Source organism: Hemitrygon akajei, chromosome 5, assembly GCF_048418815.1.
Source record: "Hemitrygon akajei chromosome 5, sHemAka1.3, whole genome shotgun sequence".
In the NCBI taxonomy this organism is placed as follows: domain Eukaryota; kingdom Metazoa; phylum Chordata; class Chondrichthyes; order Myliobatiformes; family Dasyatidae; genus Hemitrygon; species Hemitrygon akajei.
The window spans coordinates 47,659,803-47,675,908 of record NC_133128.1 but is presented as its reverse complement, the minus strand read 5'-3'; the positions used below and the strand labels follow the sequence as shown (position 1 = coordinate 47,675,908).

The following is a 16,106-nucleotide window of genomic DNA, read 5'->3' as shown; positions in this document are numbered from 1 at the left end:
ATATTGGACAACAAAGATTGTGCTTCCTGAATACCTTTAGGTGTATCTTATTAATTTTGGGCTACTGATTATGAAAATCACCATGAAATTTCCCTATCATGCACTTTTTTAAAATAAACTTATGTTTATTATTTCCATTCATAATTCAAGTCAACTAAAATGTTGCCTACAATGTAAGCTGGAAAGTTTCCTATCTTGTCCAGGCATGCTTGGGCATGCTTAGGCGGCACGGCTGCTGCATGGCAGGACAGGTTTTGGTAATAATTATTGGGTTCAGGATGTAAGGATGGAATTTGCTATCACCAGGCACAAAAATTTCTATGAAGGATTTTGATATTTGAGACAGATGCTTCCCAGAATAACTGATGCCAAGATTAAGGAAAGCATTTTTGTTGGTCCACAAATCAAACAGGTCATCAATGACAGGCAAATTGAAGAATTTCTAGTGGGACCGGAGAAAATCACATGGAAGGCATTCAAGGAAGTTGTTGAAATTTTCCTCGGCATCTACAGAGCACCAAACTACATGCAACTGGTTGAAAGCATGCTTCAAACATATAAAACCATGAATTGCAACATGTCACTAAAGATTCATTTCCTGCATTCCCATTTAGACTTCTTCCCTGCAAATCTTGGTGCTGTTAGTGACGAGCATGGTGAAAGATTTCACCAGGACATTGTGGTCATGGAAAAAAGATACCAGGGCAACTGGAATCCATCAATGCTGGTGAATTATTGTTGGACACTTAAGCAAGAAGCCTCAGACACTAAGTACAAATGAAGATCATTAACAAAATATTTTTAACTTAGTTGAACTATTGCAAAGCATCAGCACCATTATGCAATTAAACACTTTATATTCAATAAAAGTTAATTTGTTGTTTCTCCAAATTCATACGTGATACAAGTAGTCTGAAATTATATTTGTGTTCATCTTCAAGCAGTCTATCATGAACAAAAAAAATTCTGAGAAAGCAACACTTTTGAAAAAATTATTTGTCCAGTGACACATTCCTTATGCATTGTGGGTGCATGACAGTATTTACATCTTCAGTAGGAAGTCTGCCAGTGAGAGAGAGGAAAACAAGCTTCTGCTGCCATCACAGTGATGTTCTGTCTGGCACACGGGCAAGGACCATAGCAGACACTTCCCTGGCTTGTGCGAATTTGAAACGCGCTAACACAGAAAGTGCATGATCTGGCCTCCATAGAAGGAGGTGAATAAGCATCAGAAATCTCTACATATCTACACGGTCCTAAAAGAAGAGCAATGCTCTCTCTCCAGTTGAAAGGATACTCATTATGCAAACACGAGGAAATCTGCAGATGCTGGAAATTCAAGCAACACACACAAAATGCTGGTGGAATACAGGAGGTCAGGCAGCATCTATAGGGAGAAGCACTGTCGACGTTTCAGGCCGAGACCTTTTGTCATGCCCAAGCATGCCTGGACAAGATAGAATACTAATTATATAGTGTTGCTATGTACAACAATAAGCAGCTTTGCTTTATAGTAGATATTGTACTGCAATACCTTAACACCTTTTTATTCGCTCTATTGTTCTTGTACTCAGTGAAAGCATAGAGGGACTTGTTTCTTTTTCCTGGACCTATTCTCACTCCTTTAAGGAATTCCTTCTGACTGCATTCCCTATAGTACCATAATAGATAATCAAGGATGAACAATTCTACTGCAATCCCCGAAGAGGATGTATGTCCATGCGCTTTGCAGTAAAGGTTTGGGGTTAGGTCTACAAGGCTGAGGTTCAATCAAAGTGTAAATCACTGCCTAATTCTTTAGAACTCCCTGAGGAATGACCTGCAGAGGCATGAAAATTACAGGAAGTTACAAGTAGGAGCTATGAAACTGCTCTTGTACATTTGGTTATAGGTGAAATACCTTTTTGTTTCTGGTGAGTTTTTGGAGCATGAAATGGAGATATTACTGTACAATGGAGCTAATCAGATCTCATTTTTTGAAGGGGACAGGCAAATCAGCTGTCTGAGTTGAGCTTGTTATCCAAGGAGGCTTCTGAATCCCAAATGGTAGCTGGATGCATTTCAATTACTCTGCATGGTCCAAAGTATGGGGAAATCATCCTTTGCTACGGTTTTGAAGAATTTTCTTGCTGTGCCTTTTCCAAATATATTTGAATCTCTGAGCAATTAGGATGATGCTGAAAGCACCTGTGGTGAAAATTGCTGCCACTATATTTGAATTATAATGGCTAAAGGAAAATAACTTGCAACATTATTATTTTCCGTTCCTGCAGGAGCCAAGTAAGTTCATCCACTGTGACATTTTGACCCGCCCATAGTACTAATTGGAGCATATTAACATCTGTTATCAATGTCAGCTAGTATCCAAATCATTTGAGATAATCTCTTTCTAAAATGATGTGGAATGATAATTTTGTATTTTTTTTCTCTTTTGTGTAGTTACTTTTCATTAATGGTCACTTCTGTGTTTCATACAGATGACTTGATTGTTTTAGTCCAATAATTTTACATCTGAACTAAGCATGAATAACAATTAGATAAAGTGAATTAAGTATTTTTGAATAAAAAGTAAATTGTACAAAAGTTTGAAGAGTGAGTCACATTATCCTGTATGTTTAGTAACTTATCAAAAGCTCAAAAATATGTTGAATTAAGGTGCATTGTTATTGGCTTTATTTCCTATACAAGAAAAAACTCCATTCTTTTAATCTATCTGCTTTTCTCCAAATAGATAACATATTTCCTTGTGTCTTTGGTTTACTTTTTAATTTAATGGCTGATGTCATTTCTCTCTGATGTTTCATTTATTTTGATAGGATCAGCTGGCTGTTGTCACTAAATGGTCAGCTATTCTGACAGGAAAACGAGCCCAGAATGCTTCCATCCAGGTATACCTCCGGTAATTAGCTCCCACAGCCCAACCCACTCATACCAGTACTTTTCCATTCTGTCAACTTCAATCCATATTCTGATGTCCCAGAATATTTCTACTTACTTAGATAACATCTTTCCCTTGTTTATCCATCTTTCCCATGTCCCTTCATCATCCGAATTTGTTAATGATCTGTACCCCACCATTTCCTGCAAGAAGATTCCTTTTTGCTTGAAAGCCCTTGCATTATTCTGTCTGATATGTTATTATTTGCTCAAGCCCTTGTATATTACAGGTAATTTTCTAACAACAAAAGCTATTTCAATGATCGTGGTGAGTAGAGAGAGCAGATATCTATTCACAATGTTCTGCTGATCTAATTGTTTTGGTGTTTTCCTGCATTATGTTTGGAAAAGAGAATCAAATATATTCACCCATACTGTTAGGGTGCTTTGATGTTAGCTTCTCAGAGTTTGAAGTGAGCATTTCTCATTACCAATAGCATCAAGCCTAACAGTCATGAACACATTTTAATACTGACTTTCAGTACGTTTGATTATAAGTATTGCCAGTTATACAGGGATCAGTATGACAGAGAGGGTAACTTGTCAACAAAATGAAACTTATCTGACATATTTTATTTAGAAAAAGCTTATCAACAAGAACAGAATGAGATAAGAACAGCCTGTGAATAGATATTCAACAAAACCTTTACATTATAGGTACAGTGAAGTAGAAGCTTTGTTGTGGAAACTACTTGACACATAACTCCTTGTATTCCTGTTAAAACAATCCCGGGCGGGGCTCATTATACAGAGGGAACTGTGTTTAAAAAATGAGGAGGAAACAAAATGATTTATGCAAGATAAAGATGTTATTCCCAATATCATTCTTTTCCGTTCACCAAAAATAATTCCATCAATTGGGTTCTGTTAAGCATCTACTGCTGAGGGTTATGTTCTTGGTTAGTTCATTATTGCTCATTTGATATAAATAACAAAATTTGAAAGATACTACACAGTTAGACTTATTCTCAGTAAATCACATGAATCAGAACATAACTGCATGTAGTATTTGGTTTGTTATTCAGTCCTGAGTCAAACACAATTAATAGCCTCTTGGGCACAATTTCTGACAGTATTGAATCTCAGTAAAGAATCAGTGAATCATTAGCTGAGGAACATTGGCAAAAGAGAAAATGCAAAATGGAAAATGATTTCAGTACCAGAATTGGGTTTATTATCATGCTGAAAATTTATTGTTTTGTGGCAGCTGTACAATGCAAGACATAAAAAATCATTACAGTAAAACTGGAGAAACAGAAAGGTAGTGTCCTTGGGTTTACTGTCTGTTCAGAAATCTGATGGCAGAGAGGAGGAAGCTGTTCCTAAAGCATTAAGTGTGGGTCTCCAGGCTCCTGTACATCCTCCCCAATGGTAGTAATGAGAAGAGGCCATGTCCCGGGTGGTGACGATCCTTAATGGTGGACACTGCTTTCTTGAGGCAGTCTTTTAAAGATGTCTTCAATGGTAAGGTAGCTTGTGCCTGTGATGGAGATGCCTGACTCTACAACCCTGTGTACGTCTTTTGACAGAGAATCAGTTTTGATTTACAGGTAGTTAATATTTTCCAATCTTCTGATTTTTAAACTATTTCTGTGTGCCATTCTCTTACTTAACACTCTACACTGGCTTCCCCCTCAAACTAGCTATCAATCATTAATGCCATTGCTGTGTCAATAACGGCGATCTAAAGAACAAACCCAAAGTGTTAGCCTTGAGCTATTTTGGTCAGATAACTTTCCGAAATCGATGATCAAATCAGACATAATCTTATAAAGGCAATCCAGCATGTGCATAATTTAATCTATTATTTCAGATATAGTTTGTAGTATTCACAAATTTGTGCTTTTGATAGTCACAACCAGGTTCCTTCATTGTATTCAATTGCCCATGCTGAGTGAAACTCTGGAGGGGAATCGTAGTTTCCAAGCGGTGTCCTGCTTTCTCTTAGGTTCAGTCACCATCACAGCTTTTCATTATGATTCCGGTGCGAGGTCTGGCGGCCTATACAGAACGGAGGCTGCGCCAGTGGCGCTATTATACATTGAGTGGCTCCAAGCTCATCTCGCCTGTTCAAGAGCCTGAGAAGCTTCATCAGTGGTTGGAGGTGGATCAATTCCTTAAGAGTTCTCAAGAATGGCACCAATCAGATGTCACTATTGAAGGTGACATTGTTCCTTCCAAAGTAATTGCTATCTGCAAAGCACTGCTTGAGAACACAGTCCAGTCTTCTAATTTTCAAGGTAAGCAAGGTATGTATATTTTCATTCACTCTAAACATCAACCCCTTAGTTTGGGTAATTTTTAAGATTAAGATTACAACTGAGGTTTGGATTTACCCAGGCACTGTTAACGAATTGCTTATCGGATGGGTAGGTGACGACAGTAAGGTTATTTGCAGAAAGGTAAGTAGGAGCGGGAGTAGGCCATAGAGCCTGTCAAGCCTGCTCTGTCATTCAGTAGAATAACAGTTGCTTGTCTATAGCACAGCACCAATTCTTCCTGGATCACGATCACCTGATTGCCCTATAGTCCAAAAATTTCCTTCATACTTTGAATGTACTAAATAATTTTATATCTCCTCTCAGGGCAGTGAATTCCAAAGCTTCCTTTCTGAGGTCTAGTTCCTTTCCTTCTTAATCTTAAAAGGGAAACTTTTACCTCCAAGGCCAGGTCCCTAGTTATAGACTTTCCCACCAAGGTGAAAAACCACACAACCTTCATGCCTAAGAATTCCCCATAGAATGTTAAATCATCTAAACTTCAGAGAGTAGAGGGCCACATTTTTCAGTATTTCCTCATAGAAAAAGTCCATAGTTCCCAAGAATCAGATGAGAGAAAGCTTCACAGTGCTGTTTCTCAGGGAAGTATTTTCTTCCTTAACCAAGTTATTATTGCATATGGTCCCACCAACACCTTGAACATTTGAGGCAATGCTTCCTATTTAATATTCCATCCCCCTTTCAAAAAGTGCAAGATTCTGTCGTCTTTAGTTAGTTGGTTTATCTACATATTAACTTAAGTAATTTTGTACAACGATTCCTTAATTTTTCTCAACACCAATATTTATTAACTATCCATCCTACCAAATTGGGTAAATTCATTTTCCCTCTGTGTATTCCATCTGCCATCTTTTTGCATAGATGGTTGTCTGGTCTTTATTCATAGAATGTACTGTACAACAGCATAGAACAGGAAATGGCCCACTTAGCTTACTGCGATGCCATACCTGCAGGTGGTCTATACCTTGTTTTCCAGTCTGTTCATGCGTCTGTCTAAATGCTTCAATAACTTGGCTACCTTACCTGCTTCTACCAACTCCCTGGCAACACATTCCAGACACGTACTACTCTCTCTGTGTGCCTGTGTATATATTAAAAAAACAACCTGCCTCTCACATCTCCGTCAAAATTTCCCTCTCTCACCTTAAAACAATGGCATTTCCACCCTGGGGAAAGAGACTCTGTCTATCCTATCGATGCTGCTCCTAATATTGTGTATTTATATCAGATAATCCCCTCAGCATCTGACACATCTAAAACAATAACAGTTTGTTCAACCTCTTGTTATAGCTTATGCACTCAAATCCAGGCAATATCCTGGTAAACCACTTCTGCACTCTCTCCAAAGACTCCACATAGTTACTATAGTGTAGTGATCAAAACTGTATGCAATACCCCAAATGTGGCCTAAGACTTCCATGCTCATTGCCCCAGATGATGAAACCAAGCTTGCCATACACTACCTTTACCATCCTATCTACTTGAGTTGACACATACAGGGAGTTATGAGCTTACACTCCAAGATCAATGCTCCTAATGTCCTTCCATTTTGTCTTGCATTTGGCCTACCAAAGTACAATGTCTCAAACTAGCTGGATTAAACTCCATCTGCGATTTCCCCATCGTTCCTTGGCAGATAGCTTATGTCCTCCTCACAACTTAATTTGCCATCTATCTTTGTATAATTACCGAGCAGATTCATTATGCTAAGCCCTTTCAGATACGTTATTAATATAGCTTAGAAATAGCGAAGGCCCAGCACTGATCTGTATGGTGCCTTGCTACTGAGAAATTTCCCACTCTTTTCATCTTTTAACCGTCTCTATATAAAACGTTAACTTCAGTCCCATGAACCTTCTCCTTTAATGTGATATCCTTTTTGTAATCCAAATACACTCCCTTTCCAGTTTAATGGCTTCCTTTATTATGTTAGTCCCATTATAACTAAATACTAATAATTTTATTATACTCCATTTCACTTTGGAAAATCCACGTTGAATCAGCCTAATCACATTATGATGTTCTGAGTACTCTTATCACCTTTTAATAATGGATTATTTGCTTAATATGTAAGTTTTTGTCAACCCACTGCAATTTAATGAGTGAAAATGCAGCATGCAGTCAGTAGATTAAGCAGCAGCCTTGTGATTATGATCCATTTGTTGTCTGATTACTGTCAGCTGCCACTAGGAACAGAATTAAGTTCTGGTTGATGACTGTTTATCAGAAGAGTCACTCACCTGAAGACATTATCTCTATTTCTTTTTCATGCTGCCTGACCTGTTGAGTAGTTCCAGGAATTCTTTATTTCCTTTAGTTAAAATTATCTTCATTGTTTCTGCTGAAGAATTAAGGAAACTCACTTTATTTGAGTCACTGGTGTAAGCATATATGATAAATAACACCATAAGACATAGCAGCAGAATTAGACCATTTGGCCCATTGAGTCTATTCTACCATTCCATCATGGCTGATTTGTTATCTCTCTAGCCCCGTTCTCCTGCCTTCTCCCCATAACCTTTGATGCACTAACTAATCCAGCACCTATCCACCTCTGCCTTCAATATACCCAATTAACTGGCCTGTGCAGCTGTCTGTGGCAATGAATTCCACAGATTCAGCACCCTCTGGCTAAAGAAATTTTTCCTCATCTCTGTTCTAAATGACTTCCATCAATTCTGATGCTGTGCCCTCTGGTCTTAGACTCCCCCACTATAGGAAACATCCTCTCCATGTCCACTCTATCCAGACCTTTCAATATTCAATAGGTTTCAATGAGATCCTCCTCATTCTTCTAAAGTCCAACAGTACAAGCCCAGAGCCATCCACTGTTCACACTTCCATTCCTGGGATCATTCTATTGAACGTCCTCTGGACCCTCTCCAATACCACCACATCTTTTCGTAGATAATGGGCCCAAAACTGCTCTGGCCAATTACTTATAAAGCCTTAGCATTACGTACAGTGTTTGCTTTTGTACGTTAGTCCTCTTGAAATGAATTCTAACAATGCATTTGTCTTCACCAGTGACTCAACCTGCAAGTTAACCTTTAGGGAGTCCTGCACAAGGACTCCAAGTCCCTTTGCACACATGATTTTTGAATTTTCTCCCCATTTAGAAAGTAGTCTAAACCTTTATTCTTTATACCAAAGTGCATGACCATGCCTTCCCTACACTAGATTGCATCTGCCACTTCTTTACTCATTCCCCTAACATCTAAATCCTTCTGCGGATACTGTGCCATTCCTCTTATTGTCATTTTGTCTGCAAACCTGGCCACAAAGCCATGAATTTCATCATCCAAGTTACTGACATATTACGTGAAAAGGAGCTGTCCTAACACTGACCAGTGGCACAACACTAGTAACTGGCAGCTAACCAGAAAAGGCCCCCATGATTCCCACTCTTTCTCTCCTGCCACTCAGCCAATCTTCACAAGATCACAAGACAAAGGAACAGAAGTAGGCCATTCGGCCCATCGAGTCTGCACCGCCATGGATCTTCTATCCATGCTGGTATCTTTCCTGTAATATCAGGGGCTCTTATCTTTTTAAGCAGCCTCATGGTGACACCTTGTCAAAGGCCTTCTGGAAATCCACATAAACAACATCCACTGACTCTCCTTTGTCTATCCTGCCTGTTATTTCCTCAGAAAATTCCAACAGATTTGTCAGGCAAGATTTCTCCTTTAGAAAAATATGCTCACTTTGGCCTATTTCATCATGTGTCTGCAAGTACCCTAAAACCCCTCACCCTGAATAATGGACTCCAACAATTTTCCAGCCACTAAAATCAGGCTAACTGGCCTATAATTTCTTTACTTCTGCCTCCTCTTCTTAAAGAGTGGGGTGATATTTCCCAGTCCTCCATTTCAAAATCTAGTGATTCTTAAAATATCATTACTAATAATGCCACAACCTCTTCAGCTATTTCTTTCAGATGGGGTGCAGTCCATCTGGTCCTGGTAAGTTATCCACTTCAGACTTTTCAGCTTCCCAAGCACCTTCTCCTTAGTAATAGAAACAACACTCACTTCTGCCCCCCGACACTCTCACATTTCTGGCATTCTATTCATGATTTCCACACTGAAGACTAATATAAAATACTTATTAAGTTCAACCGCCGTTTGCTTGTCCCCTATTACTACCTCTCCAGAATCAATTTCCAGCAGTCCAATATCCACTCTCATTGCTCTTTTACTCTTTGTATATCTGAAAAAACTTTTTATATCCACTTTGATATTATTGGCAAGCTTGCCTTCATATTTCATCTTTTCTCTTTTTAATGCTTTTTTTACGTTTTCTTCTGTTTGTTTTTAAAGCTTCCCAATTCTCTGCTTTCCCACTAATTTTGGCAATATTATATGCCCTCACTTTTGCTTTTATGCTGTCTTTGATTTCCTTTATCAGCCATGTTTGTCTCATCCTCACATTAGAATACTTCATCTTTAGGATGTATCTTTCCTATACCTTTTTGAATTTCCATTGGAAACACCAACTGTTGCTGTTCTGACACCATCCCTGCTAATGTCTTCTTTCAATCAACTTTGGTCAACTCCTCTGTGCCCCTGTGATGCCTCTGTAATCCCCTTTACTCTTCTGTAATACTGACTCATCCAATTTTACCTTCTTCTCCCAAACTCCAAGGTGAATTCTGTCATGTTATGATCACTGTCTCGTAAGGTTCCCTTTACCTTCAGCTTCCTAATTAAATCTGTTTTATTACTTAACACCCAATCCAGAATTCCTGTTCCCCTAATGGGCCCAACCACAAACTGCTACAGAAAGTCACCTCTTAAGCATTCTACAAATACTCTCTCTTGGGATCCAGCACCAATCTGATTTTCCCAATCTCCCTGCATATTGAAATCCCCCATGACTATTGTAACATTGCCCCATTACATGCCTTTTCTATGTCGCTCTGTAATTTCTAGCCCACTCCTGGCTACTGTTCATAGACCTGTAATACTCTACCTGTAATAATTCTACATCTTCTGATCCTATCTCACCTTTATCTAAGGATATGATTTCATTTTTCACCAACAGAGCCACCCATCCCTCTGCCTGCCTGCCTCTCCTATCAATACAACGTGAGTCCTTCTATGTTACGCTCCCAACTATAATCTTCTCTCGGCCACATCTCAGAGATGCCAACATCAATCTGCCAACCTCTAATTGTGATATAAGATCATCTGTCTTATTCCGTATACTGTTTGCATCCAAAAAATAACACCTTCAGTCTTGTACTCATCATCCTTTTTGATTTTGGTCTCCTGTTACACTTTAACTCATCTCATTAACCACATTTTTGCCCTAGCCTCTGCCTGTTCTTCCTCACAGCTTACAACACACTGCTTCTAGTTATATATCAATTGCCCCATCATCAGCCCTATCACTCCAGTCTCCATCCCCCTGCCAAATTAGTTTAAACACTCCCCCCACAGCTCTAGCAAACCTTCCCACAAGGATACTGGTCACCCTCAGTTTCAGATGTAACCCATCCTTTTTGTACCGATCATACCATCTCCGAGAGAGGTCCCAATGATCCAGTAATCTGAAACCCTGCCTCCTGCACCAATTCTACATCCACACACTTAACTGTCAGATCATTCTATTCTTATCCTCACTGTCACATGGCACAGGGAGCAAACCAGAGATTACTAACTTGAAGGCCCCACTTTTCAGTGTTCTGCCCAAGTCCCTATATTCTCTCTTCAGGACCTTTTCCCTTTTTCTACCTATGTTGTTGGTACTGATATGTACCATGACTTCTGGTTATTCAGCCACCCCCTTTAGAATGCCACGGATGTAATCCGAGACATCCCTGACTCTGGCACCTGGGAGGCAACCAGGTGTCCAGGTGTCCCTTTCGTGTCCACAGAATCTACTTTCTGCTCCTCTAACTATGGAATCCCCTGTCACTACTACACTCCTTTCTCCCCCTTCGCTTTTCAGCCACTGCATCTTCTCCCCGGTGGGTCGTTCCTCCTCCCCAACAGTATCCAAAGGGGTATACTGATGATTGAGGGAAATGGCCACGGGGGTACTCAGCACTGGCTGCCTATTCCCTTTCCCTCTCCTGACCGTCACCCAGGTACCTGCCTGCTGTAACTCAGTGGTGACCACCTCCCTGTAGCTGTTACCTATCACCTCCTCATTCTCACACGGGCTGCAGCTCCCGTTCCTTAACGTGGTCACACAGGTATGAAATCTGAGAGACTCCCCAAGGAAGTTTTGCTCTGCTGGATGGGAGGAAATAGATCAAGCATCCTGGTTTAAGGTGGAGGAAGAAGTTTGTCCTCTAAGAGAAAAGAGGGAGAAGTGAGCCACTAGTTTTTTTGAAATAAAATTGCTTGGATTTGGTGTAGATTTTTTTTCTCTGGCAAGCCTAGAGTATTGCATTCAGAAGTAACATATGAATATAATTGCACACTCTGAGGTCGAAGGTGCTTTTGAGAACATTGATTTCAGGAGTGGGTAATAGGCATGACTTCTATTACAGTTTCTCTTTCCTCTTTCACTTATTAACATAATTTCATGCAGCGCCCACAGTTCGAGGAAACCATTTACTCCTTTGAACTTGTGCTAATCGTATCTTCAATTACACATTGGTTTGGCGTTGTTCTGCCCTCAGGTCTTACTGAAATATCCCTTACTGTTGGAATATAATGTTGGCCGCACTAGCTGGAGGTGATTGCTTCTGGATTAGCAAGTAAGCTAAGGCCCCCAGAGGGCCTCCACATTCATGGGTGGTTGATGGTTGGCATGGACCCAGTAGGCTGTATCTGTGGTTCTGGATCTCTCTTAAGTAGATACTCTGCATCCCATAACACCTTTAGAAGCAGAACATTGGCTGTAACGTACTTTGGGGTTACTTGAGTTCATGTATAAATGCTAGGCTTTAAGTAATGGGTGAAGACCAGTGTATGGACCTGTCAATTATATACCACATTGGGCTTTTAATGAGGTGATTTTACTGGAAGGCTGTAATTACAGGAATAAATGCGCAGTGCCAAAGGCGTTGTGATATTTGGGCGATATATTAAAGTATGTTATCACAGGTGAGTTGAAGCACCTTTAAAATGTTAAAAGACTGTTAACTTAATTTGCTATCAACATTCAAATAGCCCTTTTCAGTCTGTGCAAGTTGATGGGAAGACTTGGGATAAGTGGAGCCAGCATTACCATGGAGAAGGAAGAGCTGTCAGTATCGATGTTTTTGTAGCCTGACGCATAGACTACAACTTAACGTTAACAAAAAATTACATTGATTGCAGCATACTGAGGATACTTCTTCATCACAGCACAATGACTCTCATGTTATATAGTTGTGCAACGAGTGATCATTAGTGAGCGCGGTCTATTCATCATTGAATAATGGACAAAGGATCTACTTCTACATTGTGTATAAGCTGTTTGAAACATGATCTGTGAAAGAGTCCAAATCTCAAATGTTGAGCTATGTAATAATGTCATGTGGGGGGAGGGGGTAAAATTAGGGGAGATATGGGTGAAACAAGTGATGAATCTTTGACAAATAACTAAATTGTACTCTTGCTTAAAGTTTATTCAAGAACAACTTCACAAAATTCAATGGGACAATTTTAAAAAATTGAAGCCCTTCCAACCCTAAACCATTTAATTAAGCTCGTTCAAAAAATATAAATTAACTAATACGTACTTAGTCATGACAGCCTTTGTGGTCCCATTGAAGGAATAAGGGGAAACGGCCTTTGTGGTCCCATTGAAGGAGTAAGGGGAAACGGCCTTTGTGGTCCCATTGAAGGAGTAAGGGGAAACGGCCTTTGTGGTCCCATTGAAGGAGTAAAGGGAAATGGCCTTTGTGGTCCCATTGAAGGAGTAAGGGGAAACGGCCTTTGTGGTCCCATTGAAGGAGTAAGGGGAAACGGCCTTTGTGGTCCCATTGAAGGAGTAAGGGGAAACGGCCTTTGTGGTCCCATTGAAGGAGTAAGGGGAAACGGCCTTTGTGGTCCCATTGAAGGAATAAGGGGAAACGGCCTTTGTGGTCCCATTGAAGGAGTAAGGGGAAACGGCCTTTGTGGTCCCATTGAAGGAATAAGGGGAAACGGCCTTTGTGGTCCCATTGAAGGAGTAAGGGGAAACGGCCTTTGTGGTCCCATTGAAGGAGTAAGGGGAAACGGCCTTTGTGGTCCCATTGAAGGAGTAAGGGGAAACGGCCTTTGTGGTCCCATTGAAGGAGTAAGGGGAAACGGCCTTTGTGGTCCCATTGAAGGAGTAAGGGGAAACGGCCTTTGTGGTCCCATTGAAGGAGTAAGGGGAAACGGCCTTTGTGGTCCCATTGAAGGGGTGATGGGGCAAGTTGTAAAAGGGACTTGAGGGGCAAATTTTCCTACATAGAAGGTGGACTGTATGTGTAACGAGCTGCTGGAGGAAGAGTTAGAGGCAGGGTCTCTCAACAGGCACATTGACGTCATTAACAAGTTGGGCTGATGGGCTGTTTCATTACTACAAATCTACGAAATGAGTGGAGTTGATATTCGTCCTGGCCTATGTTCAGCTGACAGATTTGCAACTCTCTGTGGCAGAAAAGTGCCACAAGTTCATGTTCTGCTACTAGACTCCACAAGGTGTCCAGCATTGAGATGTAGTTAGTAAATCACCAGGAAAGAGTGGTGTGTGAGTTCTCTCTGGTGTGGAAGTGCTGAAGCTTCCCAGCAGCTTTTTCCAGCCCACAGGTTCCCCCTACATATAATTTTAGATAAGTTAGAATTTAACCTGTAGCTGATAAATGCATATTTTCCCTTGCTGGTCCCTGTGCAGTTTAGTTTATATATATATTCTGATTCAAAAACCCACAAGATAAAATGGTTGTCATTTTAAAAACTGGTGAAAAAAGTGGCCCATTCAAAACTGGTTGCCATGACAACTGCATTAGGTGAAGATAAGGGTGAATTTTGGGAAGGGCAGACCTGAAACAGTAAGGGAAATAAAAGTTCCTTTTCAACTGTTTTGAATTCCAAGCCTTTTTGTTTGAGTAATAGGCAGGTAACTTTGCCAAGTGCACACCAGAGATCATCTCCAAAAGGAACTTCCAGTGGAAAACCTGCCAATTACACAATGACAGATGGAAATTCATTCAGGGTGTGTATCTGAGCATGTGGGGCCAGATTGTTTGGTATCTTGTAGATCTCTATTAGTCACCTGTGGTGAGAATGTTCATAATACATAAATGTTGCATTTGACTAGTTTCCCATCAACATCATGCTTTTATGTTTTATTTCAACACTGGACGAGTAGCGTTGCAAGGCAAATCATAGCTGATATAAATTAAGCTGTTGGAATCACATTGTAAAAATTTCATTTATGCTAAATGTGAACTATTTTGGATTTGGATCAGTTTGTTTGCAGAATATAATATAGCTGTCCTCGATGTAAAGGAAAAGTAGGCCCTTAACTTGTCTGCAGGTAACAAGAATTACTGAAGTGCCACTATCTGATTCACTCAAGAGTGAGAGTGGCATTTTAATGCCAATGTTGTGAATGTGTGAGCAAATGCAAAATGATTCTGACAGTCATGGGACGTCATTCCTCCAGAAGTGGGCCACTGGGACAGTGCATCCCTGTCATTACAGAGCAGACCTCGCTATAATTCATTATTGCGTGGCCATTGCTGTTTGCATTTAGTGATTTTAGGGGTTTTCATACAAAATCTGTCAGTCAGCTAGAAATGTTATATAGCAGGGGTGTCAAACTCATTTTAGGTCACGGGCCGGATTGAGCAAAATGCAGCTTCATGCGGGCCGGATCAGTCGGATGCTTGCGAACGCAGCTTTCGTTGCCTCCGTTTTTTCAGCCTGCTCTCATGTGTCTCAGTCTCTGCTATAACTACAAAGTGTTTCACTTTACAAATTCCGTTTCTTATGAAGAAGACTGCCGAATAAACACTAAAAACCCTGAAAACCTGGTACCTGAATAAACTCAGCATTAGCCATATCATACACCATAGGCGCTTCGAATACTGGGGCCAGCTTTAATAGTAATTAGTTATTATCTCGCGGGCCAAAGATAATTCCACCACGGGCCTTGAGTTTGACATATATGTTATATAGGATTTCTAGCCCGTAACTTGTTCCTTCTGAAATTTGTTTTTGTATTTACGTGCATGATATTTTAGGAATTATGATATCCTATAGACTACTGTACAGGTTAGTTTAAACTGCCTAGGTATATTGAAAAATTTATCTTTATCTTTGTGTCTTATTCTAATACAAAGTCTTTGGTGTGGACTTAACCTGCAGATTGTTGTATTCTCTTTCCCTTTTTCTTTTTTCTGCATTTTCTTTTATCTTTCTTCTTAACCCCAGTACACTACCTCCAAGCATTAATCCAATTTCTAAAGAAAAATGCTACTCTGGCCCACAGGAAAAGTCAATATCTTGGAAAGTGTTGGCCCTAACATCCGACTTGCTGTGGAAACGTCAGAACAACATGTGGAAGTGGAGCTGGTACCAGCCATCGAAATTGCCAACCACTGGCCAAAAAAGGCACGCTGGCCACGGTTCCTGAAGCGTTGGCCATCAAAAGAAAAGGCTCGAACTGTTAAGGTACTAAACAAAGAAACAATATATAATGATATAATAATATGATGAGAAATTTGATCAGTTTAATGGAAAGTTGAGTGTGAATTACATATCAAGAATATATAACCATATAACCATTGGCTCTTGTGCTGACTTGTGAGACTTGTGCTAGAAAGAAGAACAAGCTGTATGATCTGTCCATGATAAGGCTACCTTGATATATCATTCAGAAAATGGATGCTCTGGGGCTGGAAAAATAGAACCAAAGAGAGGGTAATAGTAGGAGGGAGGTAATTAAAAATCATTTCTTTTGCTTTTTTGTGTAGGG

The 16,106-nt window shown here is 40.1% G+C and overlaps 1 protein-coding gene and 1 long non-coding RNA gene across 8 annotated transcripts in view; one reads left to right on the top strand and one right to left on the bottom strand.

The window, feature by feature from the left end:
• The window catches only part of LOC140727753 (uncharacterized), a 55,141-nt gene that overhangs the window by 6,348 nt on the left and 32,687 nt on the right, over positions 1 to 16,106 (bottom strand). For all 3 annotated transcript variants that reach the window (XR_012098916.1, XR_012098917.1, XR_012098918.1), the window contains exon 4: positions 7,457 to 7,557. This is a non-coding gene — a long non-coding RNA (uncharacterized lncRNA). The remainder of the gene's footprint in view (positions 1 to 7,456; positions 7,558 to 16,106) is intronic.
• mab21l3 (mab-21-like 3) overlaps positions 1 to 16,106 on the top strand; it is a 54,578-nt gene that overhangs the window by 28,556 nt on the left and 9,916 nt on the right. For 3 of the 5 annotated variants that reach the window (XM_073045467.1, XM_073045468.1, XM_073045470.1), the window contains 3 exons: positions 2,817 to 2,888; positions 4,886 to 5,186; positions 15,621 to 15,802. In XM_073045467.1, the coding sequence (XP_072901568.1) occupies positions 2,817 to 2,888; positions 4,886 to 5,186; positions 15,621 to 15,802 (555 nt within the window). The remainder of the gene's footprint in view (positions 1 to 2,816; positions 2,889 to 4,885; positions 5,187 to 15,620; positions 15,803 to 16,106) is intronic. The other 2 variants (XM_073045469.1, XM_073045471.1) reach the window with 2 other exon arrangements.